Below are 15,642 nucleotides of genomic sequence, written 5' to 3' on the forward strand. Positions count from 1 at the left end.
TGTTCAATTTACTAGCATACAGAATAACCCCCAGTGCCCGTCACCCATTCACTCCCACCCCCCGCCCTCCTCCCCTTTCTACCACCCCTAGTTCGTTTCCCAGAGTTAGCAGTCTTTACGTTCTGTCTCCCTTTCTGATATTTCCCACACATTTCTTCTCCCTTCCCTTATATTCCCTTTCACTATTATTTATATTCCCCAAATGAATGAGAACATATAATGTTTGTCCTTCTCCGACTGACTTACTTCACTCAGCATAATACCCTCCAGTTCCATCCACGTTGAAGCAAATGGTGGGTATTTGTCATTTCTAATAGCTGAGTAATATTCCATTGTATACATAAACCACATCTTCTTTATCCATTCATCTTTCGGACCAACATGCTTCTAAGCATACCTAAATTTAGTAAAATAAAGATGTTTCGCAGACGTTCCTTCTGAAACTCTCCTTGTTATTTCTCTTAACTAGGAGCCTGGCATCCTAGGAATCTTGGTGGCCGTTTACAAGAAAGTTTGTCTTTAAAATAAAAACCATTTATTTTATTCTGAGAGGCAACAAACAGTAGCTTCAAAGAGAATTGAGTCAATGTGTGACATTTATCTTTATAGCAAGATATCCCTTTCAGAGCAAGTGCAGCATGTGCTGGGGCGCAGGGTCACATGAAAGAAACCTCCTCCTCAAGTGTCACGTCTCTCTTGCAGGGGGGAAAGGCTACAGAGTGGTGGACTCTTTAAAGGAATTAAATACACCATGACCTGGCAACAACTGAATCCTGTTCAAAAAAGAGGAATAAGGTCAGACCTAAAAGACACTTTTTTTTCCCCCATGGTTTGGACTTCCCTTGACCTAAAGGAGGTCAAAGAAATGCTGGTGTCTAAATTACTCAATACAGATTGGCTTTTCTAGCACATATCTCTTTGTAACTCCAGAATCAACTTTATATGCCCTTTTTGCAACATTTTGGGAAACAGCTAAGACCTGCTGGACATAAGGATGGTGTATAGTTATTTTTAAGGATTTTTGGTTGGGTTATCACTTGTTTGTTTAAATTATTAGGCAACAGACACCCTAACTCTACTGCCAGAAGCAGCCTACATATCTGTTTTGAGTTAAAGGAAGATTTATTTCTAAGGTAAAGGGAAAAAAAAAATAATGACGAGAAATGTTTAGAAACATGGGTGACAGCTCTCATGACATTCTCATGATGCTTTCTCAGTAAAGCCAAATTACATCTGAATCTAGCCCTGGATTTCCCTGAAACCAAGAGTATAGTGTGTAGAAAGGGGAGGAGGGGGCCAGATGGAGAAGATCCACCTTTCCTTCCACTCCTCAGATTAAAAAATCTGTAAGAGCAACCAAATCATCTCTCCACCATATGAAGATAAATAACAGAATTAAATAGTCCATCAACTCCTCCTTAACCCATAATCTAGTTAGCATGCTGTGAAGTGATGATGTTCACTTTAAGTGAGAAGGGCACAGAGCCACCCTTTCTACTATTTACATCCCATGCGGTAAGAAACCAAACTTGAATTTAGGATATGTCCACACGGACACACGGAACATATTCCGATGGTCCATTTCAAGAGCCCTTGTGTTTATCCTCACAGCGATCTTCCCTCTTGTGTGAGTTCTACAAAATGAGTGATTTTTTTTTTTTTTAAACCACAATTACTCATCAAGGGAGCTGCTTCACCAACTCTTGGATTGTGTACAGAGGCACGGGGAGAACAGGGGGCCACGGGTGCCAGTCAGCCAGCAGGCGGTTGCAGAGACGCAATCCAAGAAGTTCCTTTGTCTCCCATTTCAATTTAATCATTTTGAACATTCATTGATTAAAATATTAAGTGGGGTTTTTTTTTGTTTTTTTTTAAGATTTTATTTATTTATTCATAAGAGACGGGGGTGGGGGGGAGAGGCAGAGACACAGGCAGAGGGAGAAGCAGGCTCCCTGCAAGGAATCCAATGTGGGACTCGATCCCAGATCCTGGGATCACGACCTGAGCCAAAGGCAGACGCTCAAAAGCTGAGCCACCCAGGCGCCCCTAAGATATTAAGTGTTTTGGCAACAGAAGAAATTCAGGAAAAAGGAAAGAAAAAGTGATTGTTCGTTCGTAGGTCTCTGTAAAATTCTGCTGAGAAGCTCGTTGAGACGGTGGCATGAATTAAGTGCATTTAAACCATAAAGGGAACGTATCTTTTCCCTTGGGTGTATATCCTATAACGAAACAGGCAGAAAGTCTACTGTGCACTGGAAGTTCATGACCTCTTTTACATCTTTACATGCATCTAAGCACTTGAAAGAAAAAAAAAAATTATACTTCATCGCTATTGTTCCCTACACCCAAGACAATTCACGGTGATAAAGCTGCTGCGATTTGCCTTCAGGAGCCACAGTTTTATCAGTTACCTCTTTCCTGAGTCTTCAGTCGACTAACACTTATTAATTTTGTATAAGCTTTTCCAAGTAACCAATGTCCAGTTGAATTTATAGTGTAAACACCATAAATTACACTTATTCAATAACGAGACACAGACTATTTATCAAACTTCATGTTACATACAGTCATACTTCTCTTTCTTCTGCTACCCCTAAATGAAATTTCTATAAATGAGGGGTGATTTCTATAAATGAGGAGCAGGTAAATGCAGAATTACCTAGCTCCCTTTGCTCTTCTCCTGGTTTCCTAATTTTAGCCATTTCTCTCTTTATTTCACCAGATGGCAGGTAAGAAGTGAGGAGACATGAAACTCAGAATTGATAAACGTTTCGGGATTTTATGGACACTTCAGAAACTCTGGAGTGAATGGTTTGGATCACTTAGAGTCATAAAAGTTCCAGATATCCATTTTCCTAGTTCTACTCTGCTGTTTACACAAGTTTTAAAATAATTAGGTTTAGTGCATATAGACCACTCAGCAATTTAAATGGAAATTTGTCATAAGTGTGTCAAACTGATGTGAGCTGCGATCGTTCAATTATTTGCCATTCTAAGCACTCTTCATCAATGTGGCTGCAAATATTCAAAAGTTGGCTAGATAGACACAATGGCAGTGTTTATACCAATGAGGACACACATGGCCTACATCCTGTTCCAATCTGACAGGATATCCTTGGGAGACATCTGAAGCTCCGTACCTCCATCCCAGTACCATGAATTTATCATACACACAATTTAAAAACAAACCAGTACAAGAAGTGATGCTTCCACCATGAGAACTCAAGTGACTAAATTTCTCCCTCAGATGAGTAACTTGTGAATGTCAAGGCTCCATAAGACAAGCAACTTCTCCTTTGGAAAGACTGCTCTCACAAGAAAAACTTATGATTCAAATTTTCCACATGCACATTCCTTCAGGATCTGATTGGATTTGAATTAAAAAAAAAAAGAAAAAGCATTTGCAGGAAATGCTTTGATTATGTCTGAATGACAATATTCTTTAGAGTTCTTATGTGACAAGAAATTACAGAAGAACAGGGTAAGTGGGAAAGGCTTAAATTCCACACACACAAAAAAATAATAAAAATGCTAACATAAAAGTGTATAGTGTGATAAATTAGGGCAGAGTAGTTACTGTATACAAAAGTCCATTTGTGATGGGAGGCAGCAGGAGGGTGGGCTCTCCCCTTGTCCACTGTTTCAAAAGCAGCAGGGTTTTTCTATCCCCCTATGTTCAGTGATGCCATGCACTCCATGACAAAGATGCTTTGATCTTCTCCCATTAAATATGTCTTGTATGGACCTAGCCTGCACTTGGTAAGAAAAAAAAAAAAAGATCATTTATATGAAAGGGAGGAGTCCTGTACGTCTCCAAGATTATTCATTACCTTTCAAAAATGAAGCTATTTGTGAAGTCTTTGTGTAACCCACACATGAAAGCCCACGACACTGCTTACTTAGAGTATTTTCTGGTGCTCCTGCTTTTTTATTCCTGCCACAGATCAGATGGGGAGCCCAACCGAATAGAGCGATGAATAAGACATTTGCAATTTACAGTAAAAAAAAAAAAAAAAAAAAAAAAAAATCTTACAGGATGACTGAAATAAAAGATTCCATACCTGAATTGGAGGGCTTAGAAACCCTTCCCTTAGGAACCGGGAGTAACAATAATTCCAAGGACTGTGGCGGTGGCGGTGGTGGCGGCGGTGGAGGCGGTGGGGTCACTTTCTCTTGCTTCTTCTCCGAAGGCGGCGGCGGTAGAGGGTCCTCAGGCACCAGGGACGACTTCTCAGCCAGAAGGCTCCCAGCAGCCCTGGCTGCTACCTCTTTCAGAAGGGCGGCCGAGGAGGTCATGGAAGCCAGGGAGAGGAAGGGGCTGGCCGGAGGCGGGTGTTCCTGCCCGGGAGTCAAGCTTCTCTCACTGACTTTCTTGGATAAGGCTGCCAAGGTGGAACTGGCAGACTGGGAGCTAAAAGGGGAGGGAAAGGACTCAAATCGCATGGTCTCCTCAGTCCTGGTGAGGGATTTGTCCTGCAGAACAGCATTGGCTGCAGCTTTCAATTTTAAGATGGCGGAGTCCGGGGACAAGCTGCAGGTGGTGGTTGAGTTTGACAACCACTTACCTTGATTCCATATAAAACGGTTACTTGGAGTGTATTGGTCATTCTGTTCCTGCTTCTCAGCCAACTTCCTGGCAAGAACACTGAGCTGCTGGGCATGGTGGGATGGTGGGGAAAAGGAGAGATTCGAACCCACGTTTACCGGGGACTCCACTCTGCCATTGGCCGTGGCTGTGGCCTCGAGTTTGAGGGAGCCGGCTTCCAGCAGCCGCCGCAGGTTGCTGCTCAAGGGCTTGGTGGAGCCTGGGGGGTCATCTTCACACAAAGAAGACACGCCAGGGGAGAGGTGGTCTTGACACTGCAGTGAGTCTCGCAGGACCTCACCGTCAAGTCCCACCAGCTCCAACGTGTGACTGCTGGGAGTTGCACTTCCCAAGGAGGTGTCGGGGGAAGTGGACTGCTCCTGGATCCGGTCCTCCAGAGACAACTTATAGTTCTCCTGGACTTCTCCATAGGACGCTTCTGACGGAGTCTCTGAAGAGTTTCCATACCAGTGCTCTCCTTCACTGAGTTCTCCCTCCGCCTCCTCCAGCCTACTAACATCTGGGGGAATGAAGAAGATCACGTTTACTCCCCAGTGAGCAACAAGCAAGTCTGAAGACATTCATATGGACTGGTTGACATGCTTCCTCTTCCCCTTCCCCTAAGAACCACAAGAAAGACAGCAACCACCTTACTAGAATGTCAGGTGCTGAGTCAGACGGCCTTGGCATAAGCCTGGAAGAAGGCAAAATACTAAACAGGCAAAGGTAAAAACACACCCACCAGTGAAACATATTCATCTTTCTATAATTATTCCAGACAAGTTGAAATGGAAAAGTGGCAGGGGTCGGAATGGATCTGGTCAAAAAGTAACTGCATGAAGAAAGAGCCTGCTATTCCCAGTGGTGGGGGAAATGGAAAGAAGCTTGCTCCTTTGTAAAAAACAAAAACAAAAACAAAACAGCATGATATCTTTAGTGTTGCATCAGAATTGGAGAGGCGGCCCGGCAGGGTGGGAAAATGTTGTCTGTGAGGCACATGACAGTGGGAAGCTACTTCCCCAATTTCTGATTCCATAACCTCAGGCAAGTCAGGTTAGCTGGTTAGACAGAAGATGCAACTGATTTTTTTGAAAAGTTCATCCAAAAATGTAAGTAATACCTGCTATTACATATTACAACTTCACCCAGTTGTTAGGAAGCTTAAATCATAAGAAGCATGTGATTGATTTGCAAACAGGTTCTATACAAAAAATCAGACCTCATCAGCAAATACTATTCACATTACTGATTCCTTCAAGTGACAACATCTCCCATGTTATGGATGCTACTTCTTTGAGAGCCCTGGATTCCAGTTACCAGCATGCCCACCATCTTGTCACAGGCAATGATTAGGAACGTGTCCCTTTACTCCACTAAGAGTCCCCTTTATTATTTTCCATCCATTAATTTATCTACCCACCACTACCTCTCTGACTGCCCCCTAAGCACTGCTCACTTAGGACTCCCTGCCATTCCAAGAGTACCCATGAGCTCTGCCATTTTTCTACCTTTGCTCAAGATATTCCTTCTATCAGGAATGTCTTTCTTTCCCTAGAAAACCTGATTGTCTATCCTTCAACTTTCTACCTCAAAAGTTTCTTCCTTGTGATTCTCCCTGGAATTCTCCTTCTCATTCATTCATTCATTCATTCACTTATTCAACAAATAACTGTGAAGTATCAGGCATTGTTCTAGATCATTCTAGATTGAACCACAGTGAACAAAACAAGATCCTGCCTTCTTGAAGCTTACATCTCAGGGAAGGTAGATAGTTTGTCACACAATACTTAAAAACTAGTAAGTCATATGGTAAGCCAGAGGGTGGTAAGTGCTATGGAAAAAGATGTAAAGCAGGACAAGGAGGTTTGAGGGGTAATGGGTAGGAGGGGAGTTGCAATCTTAATACCATGGTCAGAATGGAGCTTCACTGAGGTGGTGACATCCGAGCAAAGACTTGAAAGAAGTAAGCAGTTGTTCAAGCAGCTACCTCTGGGACAGCATTCCACACAGAGGGAGTTGCTATAAAATCCCTGATGTGGGGACATGTCTGGTGTGTTCGTGACACAGCAAGGAGGCCAATGTGGGTAGAGTGGAATGAGTAAGGGTCAGAGCAGTAGGAGAGGAAGTCAGAGAAACAACATTAGAGATAGAGAGGGAAGAGGGAGGGTAAGGGGGGCTGTGTGTTGTGAGGCAGCAAGGCTCTGCAGACCAGCACAACGCCATAAACTGATGAAAGGTCTTTTGCATCTGGTGAAATTGGGAACTACCAGAGGGCTTTGATATGATGTGACTTACATTTTCAAAGCACTGTTCCAGCTGCTGTGTGGAAAAGAGGCTGCAGACACGAGGGTGGGAGCAGGGAGACCAGCTACCAGACTGGAACCCTAGTGAAGGATGACTGGCTCAGCTCAAGGCAACTGCCAGTGGTCAGAAGCAGCCAGATTCCATGCATCTTTTGAATACAGGGCCCACATTCCCGCGTTTTGTTTATATTGATTTTATATCACTCTAAATTACCTGTCTACTATTGGCTTGTCTTCTAAAAGGTAAGTGGTGGTGTTCCTTGAAGGCAGAGATCAAGTTTTATCATCCAAACATCCCACACTGTGCCCAGCACAGTGCCTAGACCCCAGCAGAGTTCAATGAATGTTTAAGGATTGAGCCAAAACTCCCCATTGTGCCAAGTTTTGCTATATAACATGCTGTTTCTTTTCTGAATAGAAATAGCTAGAACTAGTAATGCATGAGCTACCAGCTAATACATTGATCTTCCCATGCTATTTAGAGAAGAAATGTCACAAATGACAAATTCTCTTTCACTAAGCTAAAGTTCTGCAACTCCTTCCTGAGATTCTTTATTAAATTATCAAGAAAATGTAAAATATCAAATGGAATTTGCTGAAAAAAAGCAGATAAAATTGAATTTTCTCTGTTAAAAACAGTCTGGTTCCTTGTGATTTGCCACATTTCCTTCTTCCCACTCGATTTCAACATTTTTCATCTTTGCTGAAACCGGCAGGACCCTGAACTACTCATCTCCCCAATGGCTCCTCGAAGAGATGCTTTTTACCAAACACCAAGCAGTCAACATCAATTTCAACAATAGGGCTAATTTTAAGTTCCTTTGGCAAACCACCTTTCCTGATTTCAGTTTAAATACCTCATCCTTCAGAAAAATCACATGGGAACTATCCTGTACATAGTAAGAAAAGTAAAAGATTTAAAAATCACTACAATAAGAACAGTTGAATATCTCCTCAAAGAGTCTCCTTCTCTAATCTTTATTGACACTCACTAAATGAACATGGGAAAATAAATGATTCAGAAGTAAATACTTTCAGATTATATTTTTGTCATACTAGAGTAGCTCTAGACAGTCAAGAGTGGTCTAGAACCAATGTGATAATCAGTGTCAGATAACAAGGTACATAAAATCAGTGTTTTGAGAACTGCGAAGAAATCATAACCACACATCCAGGCTTGTCATTTTATGAGACTATTAAGTTCTCTGAGATGCTACCTGCTGTGATCAAAGACACAACTACCAACTGCTAATGCTGGAACCAAGAACCCAAATCTCACAACATCTGGCCAATGCTTCTCTGCAAAGCCCCACTGTAATATCTGCCCAATGCCCTCTGAATGGCAACTTCTAGTGAGCTTGGAGCAGCTCCCCTCCCATCCCAGTCATCCATCCATCCTTCCACTCTCTTGAAACAGAAATGAGCAAGGCAAGTCTCATAGACAAGGACAGTATTCACTCCTTATCTTGAGATACAACATTAAGAGGTCAGTATCCATTATTTCCACACACAAATATCCCCATTCCCTCCCTACAGCTTCTTTGTTGCAGTGGTCAAGAACTGATTCACATGTCTCAGGAATCCAGCACATCTACTGGCAAGGCACCAAAGGCAAAGCTTAATCTCCTACCCCTTCCACCCTCAGTGAGCAAGAATATTCCCGCCTCCAAACGTGCTGAGGTGTCGAGTGTATCAAAAACTAAAGTTGTCAATTCAGGTTCTAATCCTATCAAGCAGTGGTAAGGAGATCCGAACATTCTTGAATGATACAAACAGCTAATATCTACATTTAGAGAACTTTCCCAGCCTTGCCAAAACAGAAGCCCCAAACAAGCAAACAAAGCATTTCTTTTCTTTTTTTTTTTTTTTTAAGATTCTACTTATTTATTCATGAGAGACACAGAGAGAGAGAGAGAGAGAGAGGCAGAGATACAGGCAGAGGGAGAAGCAGGCTCCATGCAGAGAGCCTGATGCCCGGGTCTCCAGGATCACGCCCTGGGTGAAAGTGGTGCTAAACCGCTGGGCCACCAGGGCTGCCCCAAAGCATTTCTTAAACAGACCAATTTACATCCTGTAAAATACCTGGGTAGTTCTCAGTCATCAATAACTTGGGTCTTTGTAGACGCCGCTGAGATACACTGTCTTCTGGACTACAAGAAAACTCGGATTCATAAAGAATGTTTTTAAACTCAATACTCTATTAATCATTTTTTTCTGAAGATGCTGCTACTAAAACTGAGGTCATTCAAGTAATAAATCACCAAATAATTTTAATGCTTGGCCTAGGAGGAGCCAGACCAGAAACCAGAGAAGAAACATTTTTGAAATTATTCTGGCATCACCTGAGGTCCCGCGAAAAGTCGGGGAAGCTTTTGGAGAAACGAATGCAGAAGAAGTGGAGACCCGCAGAGGCTGGAGAACAATCACCAGAGCCTCAAACAAATATGCTTTCAGTTCACAAAACAGCAGCAAACCAGGATTTTCTCCCGCAAATATTAAGTCTCTTCCCCCTGCTGGGCTGCTCTGTGCCTCGCATTTGATTGCAAGCAGCAGGTGTCCTCACAGGCCACACGGGTGTGGTTATGGGGGGCCCCCTTCAGCGGGGTGAGCAAGAACCCCGGGCACCTTTGGCCCACCATTCTGAGAAAAGATGCTCTCACTGGAGAAGCTCAAAACAAAGCATTCCTGAAATCTAGGGGATTAATTTGTTGGACACCACGAACTTCTAGAACAAGCTGGGCTTGACTTTGGACTCCCTCTCACAACTCGAGAAGCCCCTGGGCAGCGACACCGCCCCATTTTCCCGCGTGTCACCCGCACAGGATCAGGGCACCTCAGCGCAGAGCAAGCCTCACACGGGGCCCGAACACGCGGCCTGCCCGCCGCAACTGTGCCTTTCACAGCTTTCCTAACTAAGGCTCCAGGGGAAGCCTCTAAACGGCCAATGTAAATAACTTCCTTCTAAATACATTATTTTTAACCTTCAGAATAGGAAGCTATTTCCATTGCTAATTTTACAACAACCTATGTCTCTGACAGCCAGGTTCACACTCGTTCCTGTCAATTTTACGCAACAGTCTGTTTTTGTGTTTTTTCACTTTAAATCATAAACTCAAAGAATTAAGAATAGAAATGGTACAATTACAGAATGAAAATATGCTGAATAAATTTTGTTTCCATGTGGTGAATATTTCTCCTTTGGGGAAAACAAAACAAAATTCCACTACCTAACACATTTATTTATAATTCAGTTCTCAAGCAAAAAATCGGTAACTTGATATTATCCACAACTCTTGCTACAGGTTTGGTTTTTTTTTTTTTTTCCCCCAACTCACTTCCTTTTCGGTTTGACAGTTTTAATCAGATGCATTTAATTGGACACTCAACTCAGAAGATCCTTGATCAGAAAGATAGGGAGCGAAAAGTGGGGGGAAAATGCGAGAAAGAGACACCTATTAGTTTTCAGGCCTTTTGGCTGAGGTTAAAGTGAGTGGAGATGGAAATCTCAAAGCCCCGTTTTCTAAATCTACCCACAACCCATTCCACCAGCTGGTCCACCGTGAACTCTGAACTAGCATGGTTTGAAGAGAGCAAGGTTTAAATTCCAGACTTGCCTGGAATGAAGCCAACTCATTGGTCAGTCCTCCGAGAGTCAACACCTTCTTGTGATAATAGGTGTGTTCACCTGGTACTTACCAGCTAACTGTCTGGTTCGTTTTCATCTAAAAATCTCGCCAGTCTTATTCCTTTCCAGCTACCACACATCTATAGCTAGATGTCTATATTGAATTTTAAGGTCACGCATCTTTATCAGTATTAATCACTTATACCCATCATACCTACCTCAAATCGTACAACCAACTTTTCCATGCATTCTAAGGCAAAAGTGGTGTGTAAAAAAAAGTGGTTTGAGGAGCCGGATACAAAAGCTATTAACAAAACCAATGCTAATAATGGACTTGATTCGACAAACATTTACTAAGCATTTGCTATGTTCCGGGAGCTGTTCTTTGCCACAGCGAGCCTCAGGATTCAGCAGTCTCTTGCCCAACGGCTTATAATCACCAGGGAGCGAGGGTTGCACAAGCATTCGAAGCACGATGATCAGTGCCATCACAGAGCAACCGAGCAAGAGTTGTGTGTACATAAATTAATTCCAATGGTGCAGATGGCTTTTTGAAATGGATCTCAAAGGGACGAAGATGATTTTAACAGACAACATTGGAAATTCACATATCGGAGGGCTGGCTCTTCTGAAACTATGAGACAGGGAAATAGCCCCGTCACGGAGTAAGCTAATATTCAGGTGACATATGTTAGATAAACTAACCTAATGAAACATTTTTCATATTCTTAGTTCTTCACATTTAAAAAAGAGACCATCTATGGATTTGTTAAAGGGCAGATCTTACCAATTTTCTTACCGTACCCACTAGTTTGGAAATCAGACTATCCGATTAGAAATGCCTGAGGCAGGACCACAAGTGAGTCAGTTTTGTATTCCTGCTCCATACTCTGCCCAGAGTAGGGGTATTAGGGCCCCTGGAGTTGTAGTGACAAGCAGGACCCACGAAGCAACAGGTAGGGCTCTCAGTCCCTAGACCCAGCACAGAAAGGGGCCCGGAGAGAGCCTCAGACAGGGTGTCAAACTCACCATCAGGCTCTCTCTCCCTGCTTCTCATCTCTTCTCAGAGGTTAGCCTCATCCTCTCAGGTCACCTTCCCCTGGAGGCTGAAAACCTGGCTACACAGGTTCTGGATTTTCACTCTCATCCACTTACCACTAGAGAAAGGTCTTTCCCCTCGGATTAGCCCACTGGAGGCTAGGTTCTGCTCACTGGATTTATCCCTGAAGCCATAGGGTGGTTCTACAATTGGCTTAATGGGGGTCACAGAGGAAAGAAGGGGGAAGAGACCCTGGAAGACAAGAACGACGACCTCTGTAATGTTTAATAAAGGTGTAGCATGTGGCACATCAGGCTGTTCTGAACCAGTTTGAGGATTTTAAGCATAAAACACATCCTCATTTAGGCTGATCTTAACCTCCAATTTTTAAATTGTCCCTTGAAGCCCAAAAGCCTCAGCACATCCCCATGCCAGGTCTGCCTAATACTAAGAGACCTCTCAGGGGTTCAAGGCTCTGAGGCCACAGTGTGAGTGAAACACACGGCGTGGGAGGGGAGCAGAGCCTCAGGGATCACAGTCATCAAAACATCTCAATGCCCAGGTACCCAACCGCTGTCAGCCTGGCCAGGACAAAAAGTTAAGAAGAGCTACTAGTTATTTAAAACTGCTACGGTGGAGATGACAACCAGACTCCTGTCACCAGTCCAGCTGGGGAAAAGGTGCCGCGAGGGCACGGGGAAATGGGAGGAAGTCTGGAGAGGATGAGTGTCCACAGGCCGAGAGCCCCGAGAGGCCCCCTGCATCAAGACGCACATTTTGCACACAGCAGTATGTTCAAAGTACTGTTGCAAATGCCCACGAGCAAAACCAAGGCAACATGAATGAATGCGTCACTTGCTATCTTCAGAGGGAGTTGCAAATGGTATCTGAGCAGGTTCCAGTCTCTTCATATATAAAGTTGCCAGATCTTCCAGTGACCAAGGGGCTACCCAATCCTCCATTAAACTGCCCATCTCAACACAAATGGCAACTCCTCCATCCCTGTGATCACTCTGAACAAAAACCCTGCAGCCAGCCTTGACTCTTCCCTTTCTGTCATACCCCTCATCGAATTCATTTGCAGATTTTTGGTTTTACCTTCCATGTACATCCCGAATCTAACCACTTTCACCATGTCTATCATTCTGCCCTGATATGCGGCACTGCCGTCCCTCACCTAGAGCACAGCAGGAGCCTTCCAGATGCTCTCCCCACTTCTGACGCTTGCCCCACTATGCTCAGCCAGCAGCAGCCGTAGTAAGCTTTTAGAAATATATATCACACCCCAGGACCCCCATCCTCAAAGCCCCCAAAATGGCTTCTCATGTTCTCAGAATAAAATCTAAAACCCTTACCTTGCCCTCAGGGCCCTACATAATCCATATCCCCCTGACCTCATCTCCTACCCCACTGTCTTGCTAATAAATAATAAATAAGTAGCGAAATCTCCCCCGAATAGCCACACAGCTGACTCCTTTACTTCCTCGGGTCTCCCCCCAAACATCACTCTTTATTAGACTAAATGCTTCACGAGAGAGAGGACTTAGTTTTGTTTGCCGCTGTGTGCTCAGCACTTGGAATGCCATGGAGCACGGAGCAGGTGCTCAGTTATTATTTGTCAAATGTATGAATGAGACAGAAGAATGCGCTTAACAATCAGAAAGGCAGCACTTGTCAGTACTGGAAATGAGGACAATTTTCAAAATTACAAATGATAATCCTATTTTTCTCATGTGAGTCAAACATGAAATGGGGATAAGAGCATGTTTTGCAAACTTTTCCACCAGTCTCCCTTGCGGCCAGGAAAAGAGACCACCACCCCAGGGGACCAAAGCCGAAGCCCCCTCCAGGAAGCCCCAAATTTGTTTGACTCTTGGCTGAGCATTTCAAGTGAATTCTGCATCCTACTATATAGCATAGCCATGCTTGTTCTTACTAAATGCTAGAGAGGTGTGTCTCACAAACCACTGAAGAAAATCTGTTCTCAGCAAAGATGTACCACATTTCTCTGGAATTCCCACATGTTCTGGAGAAACATGTACCCTATGTAGAGAAGCAAGGATATATGAAAGGATCTAGCACAGTGTCAAGAGCTCAATAGCCACCCTTTGGTGGCTATCGTAACTATTAATACTACCAGAAAGCAGATAGTATGAGTCCTATTGCTGTCCCCACTTCAGAAGGAAAAGCTAAATCACAGAGGGTAACTTCCACGGACTGTACCATGGATGTGTAGGAAACCAAGGACTATAACTCTATTTGCTAAATTTGAATTTTGTTGTCTGAATTAGAGATGGAAAAGCCTTGGAGATTTAGTCCATATGGCTGGTCTCTAGGCAAAGGCCTAGAAAGGGCCAGTGATTAGCCCGTGGTCCCATAGCTGATTTATTAACATAGACAGGACTTGAGCTCAGATGTCTCACTCCAAAGGCCAGTGCGTCTACTACTAAATCATGGCATAATCATCATGAAGTGAATGAGTGAATTCTAGAACAAGCCCTGGAACACAGTAGCCTTCCAACAAACATTTGTTGAATAAACAATCATGCATAATGCACTAAAAACCATACAGGCTACTTTATTAGATGTTTTAATATTCATCAGCAACTGTGATCTTCACAATGATTTTATGTGGCAGACCATACTCTCTCTTCATTTTACGGACCAGGAAACCAAGGTTCTAAAAGTTAATGACTTACCCAATGTATACATTTAATGAGCAGCAAAACAAGGTTCAAACCCAAATCTTCAGGATACCTAAAAGTATGAGTAGCTTCGCAAAAAAGTAATTTTTCAGGTAATCAAAAAGTACCACAGTACCTTCAAGTAATCAACATTTTAAGTTTTATTTTGATGCAATTTCAAAATACATAAGTCCCTTCCTTCTAAATTTGTGGGGTTTTGTCCGCCATAGTTCCAACAATTACCCAGCTTACTAAAACTGTGTGCAAACTAAGGATGAAAACTTAGTGTCACGCATTGAATTGTGTCCCTGTAAAAAGATGTTGAAGTCCAACCCCTAGTACGTCTGACTGTGACCTTATTTGGAAAGATGGTCTTTGCAGGTGATCAAGATAAGATGACATCATTAGAGTGGACCCTAATCCCTTATGACTGGCATCCTTATAAAAAGGGAAATTTGGACACGAGACAGACATACACACAGTGAAGGCTGGAGTGACACTGTCACAACCAAGGAGGCCTGAAGCAGGTCCATCCTGTGTTTTCCTTGTGTCTCTGCCGACACCTTGACCTTAGACTTCTGGCCTCCAGCACAGTGAGACAATACATTTCTGTAGCCACCTGGTTTGTGATACTTTGTTACGGGCAGTCCCTGAAAACCAATATACAGAATTCTGGATGAGGGCCTGAGACTTTTTGTTCTGGATTTGCTCACCTCTGGATTCTAAACCGTAACCTTTGTGAGTGCTGTAGTTTTTATACAAGCTGGCTATTACCACACAACACTGACCACGCTGCTGCTCACTGTGAAGTCTTCTGAGGCTGCAAGGGCTGTGAGCAGACTATTAAGTTATTTTTACCAACCTCTAAATTTTAAACAAATTTCGTTCAAATGAAAGATTCTGGGAAAGACATGAGGTAAGAGAAGGCTTCTATGACTAAAGCTACTTCAAAATCTCCAAACAGAACATAAATATATATATACTCATCACCATGTATGCTGTGGCAAATTAATAAGAAAGGGATACTTCAAAATACAGCACAAATCCACTAGCCGAAAGGCCAATCTAGAGACCAAACCACTACTGGTTAGTCCACGGATTGATTACTTGTTCCTTCAGCCTTTCCTGCACCTCCATGTTACAAGAAGCATATAGAATCTGTCCCCTCAAGCAATCAGAAGTAAATTTACCATGGCTACCATGGCGTTATCAGAAAAACTGTCTGTTAAGGCTGATAAATCAGTCGATTATCTGCTTCCTTGACTTTTATTTCCTCTTGTATAAATGTTTTCATCCCAACATTACCAATACCTGTTATAAGATGAACGATATATTACCAAACTACTGAAATCACCAGGAAATTCTTAATAGATCAAAAAAGAACTTAACTACAAAAAAAAAAGCCC

The 15,642-nt window shown here is 43.0% G+C and overlaps 1 protein-coding gene across 8 annotated transcripts in view; it reads right to left on the reverse strand.

Annotated features, from left to right (window-relative positions):
* ZNF827 (zinc finger protein 827) overlaps positions 1–15,642 on the reverse strand; it is a 168,649-nt gene that overhangs the window by 132,887 nt on the left and 20,120 nt on the right. For all 8 annotated transcript variants that reach the window (XM_038558912.1, XM_038558915.1, XM_038558913.1 and 5 more), the window contains exon 2: positions 4,062–5,105. In XM_038558912.1, the coding sequence (XP_038414840.1) occupies positions 4,062–5,105 (1,044 nt within the window). The remainder of the gene's footprint in view (positions 1–4,061; positions 5,106–15,642) is intronic.

This window comes from Canis lupus, chromosome 15, assembly GCF_011100685.1.
Source record: "Canis lupus familiaris isolate Mischka breed German Shepherd chromosome 15, alternate assembly UU_Cfam_GSD_1.0, whole genome shotgun sequence".
In the NCBI taxonomy this organism is placed as follows: Eukaryota; Metazoa; Chordata; class Mammalia; order Carnivora; family Canidae; genus Canis; species Canis lupus.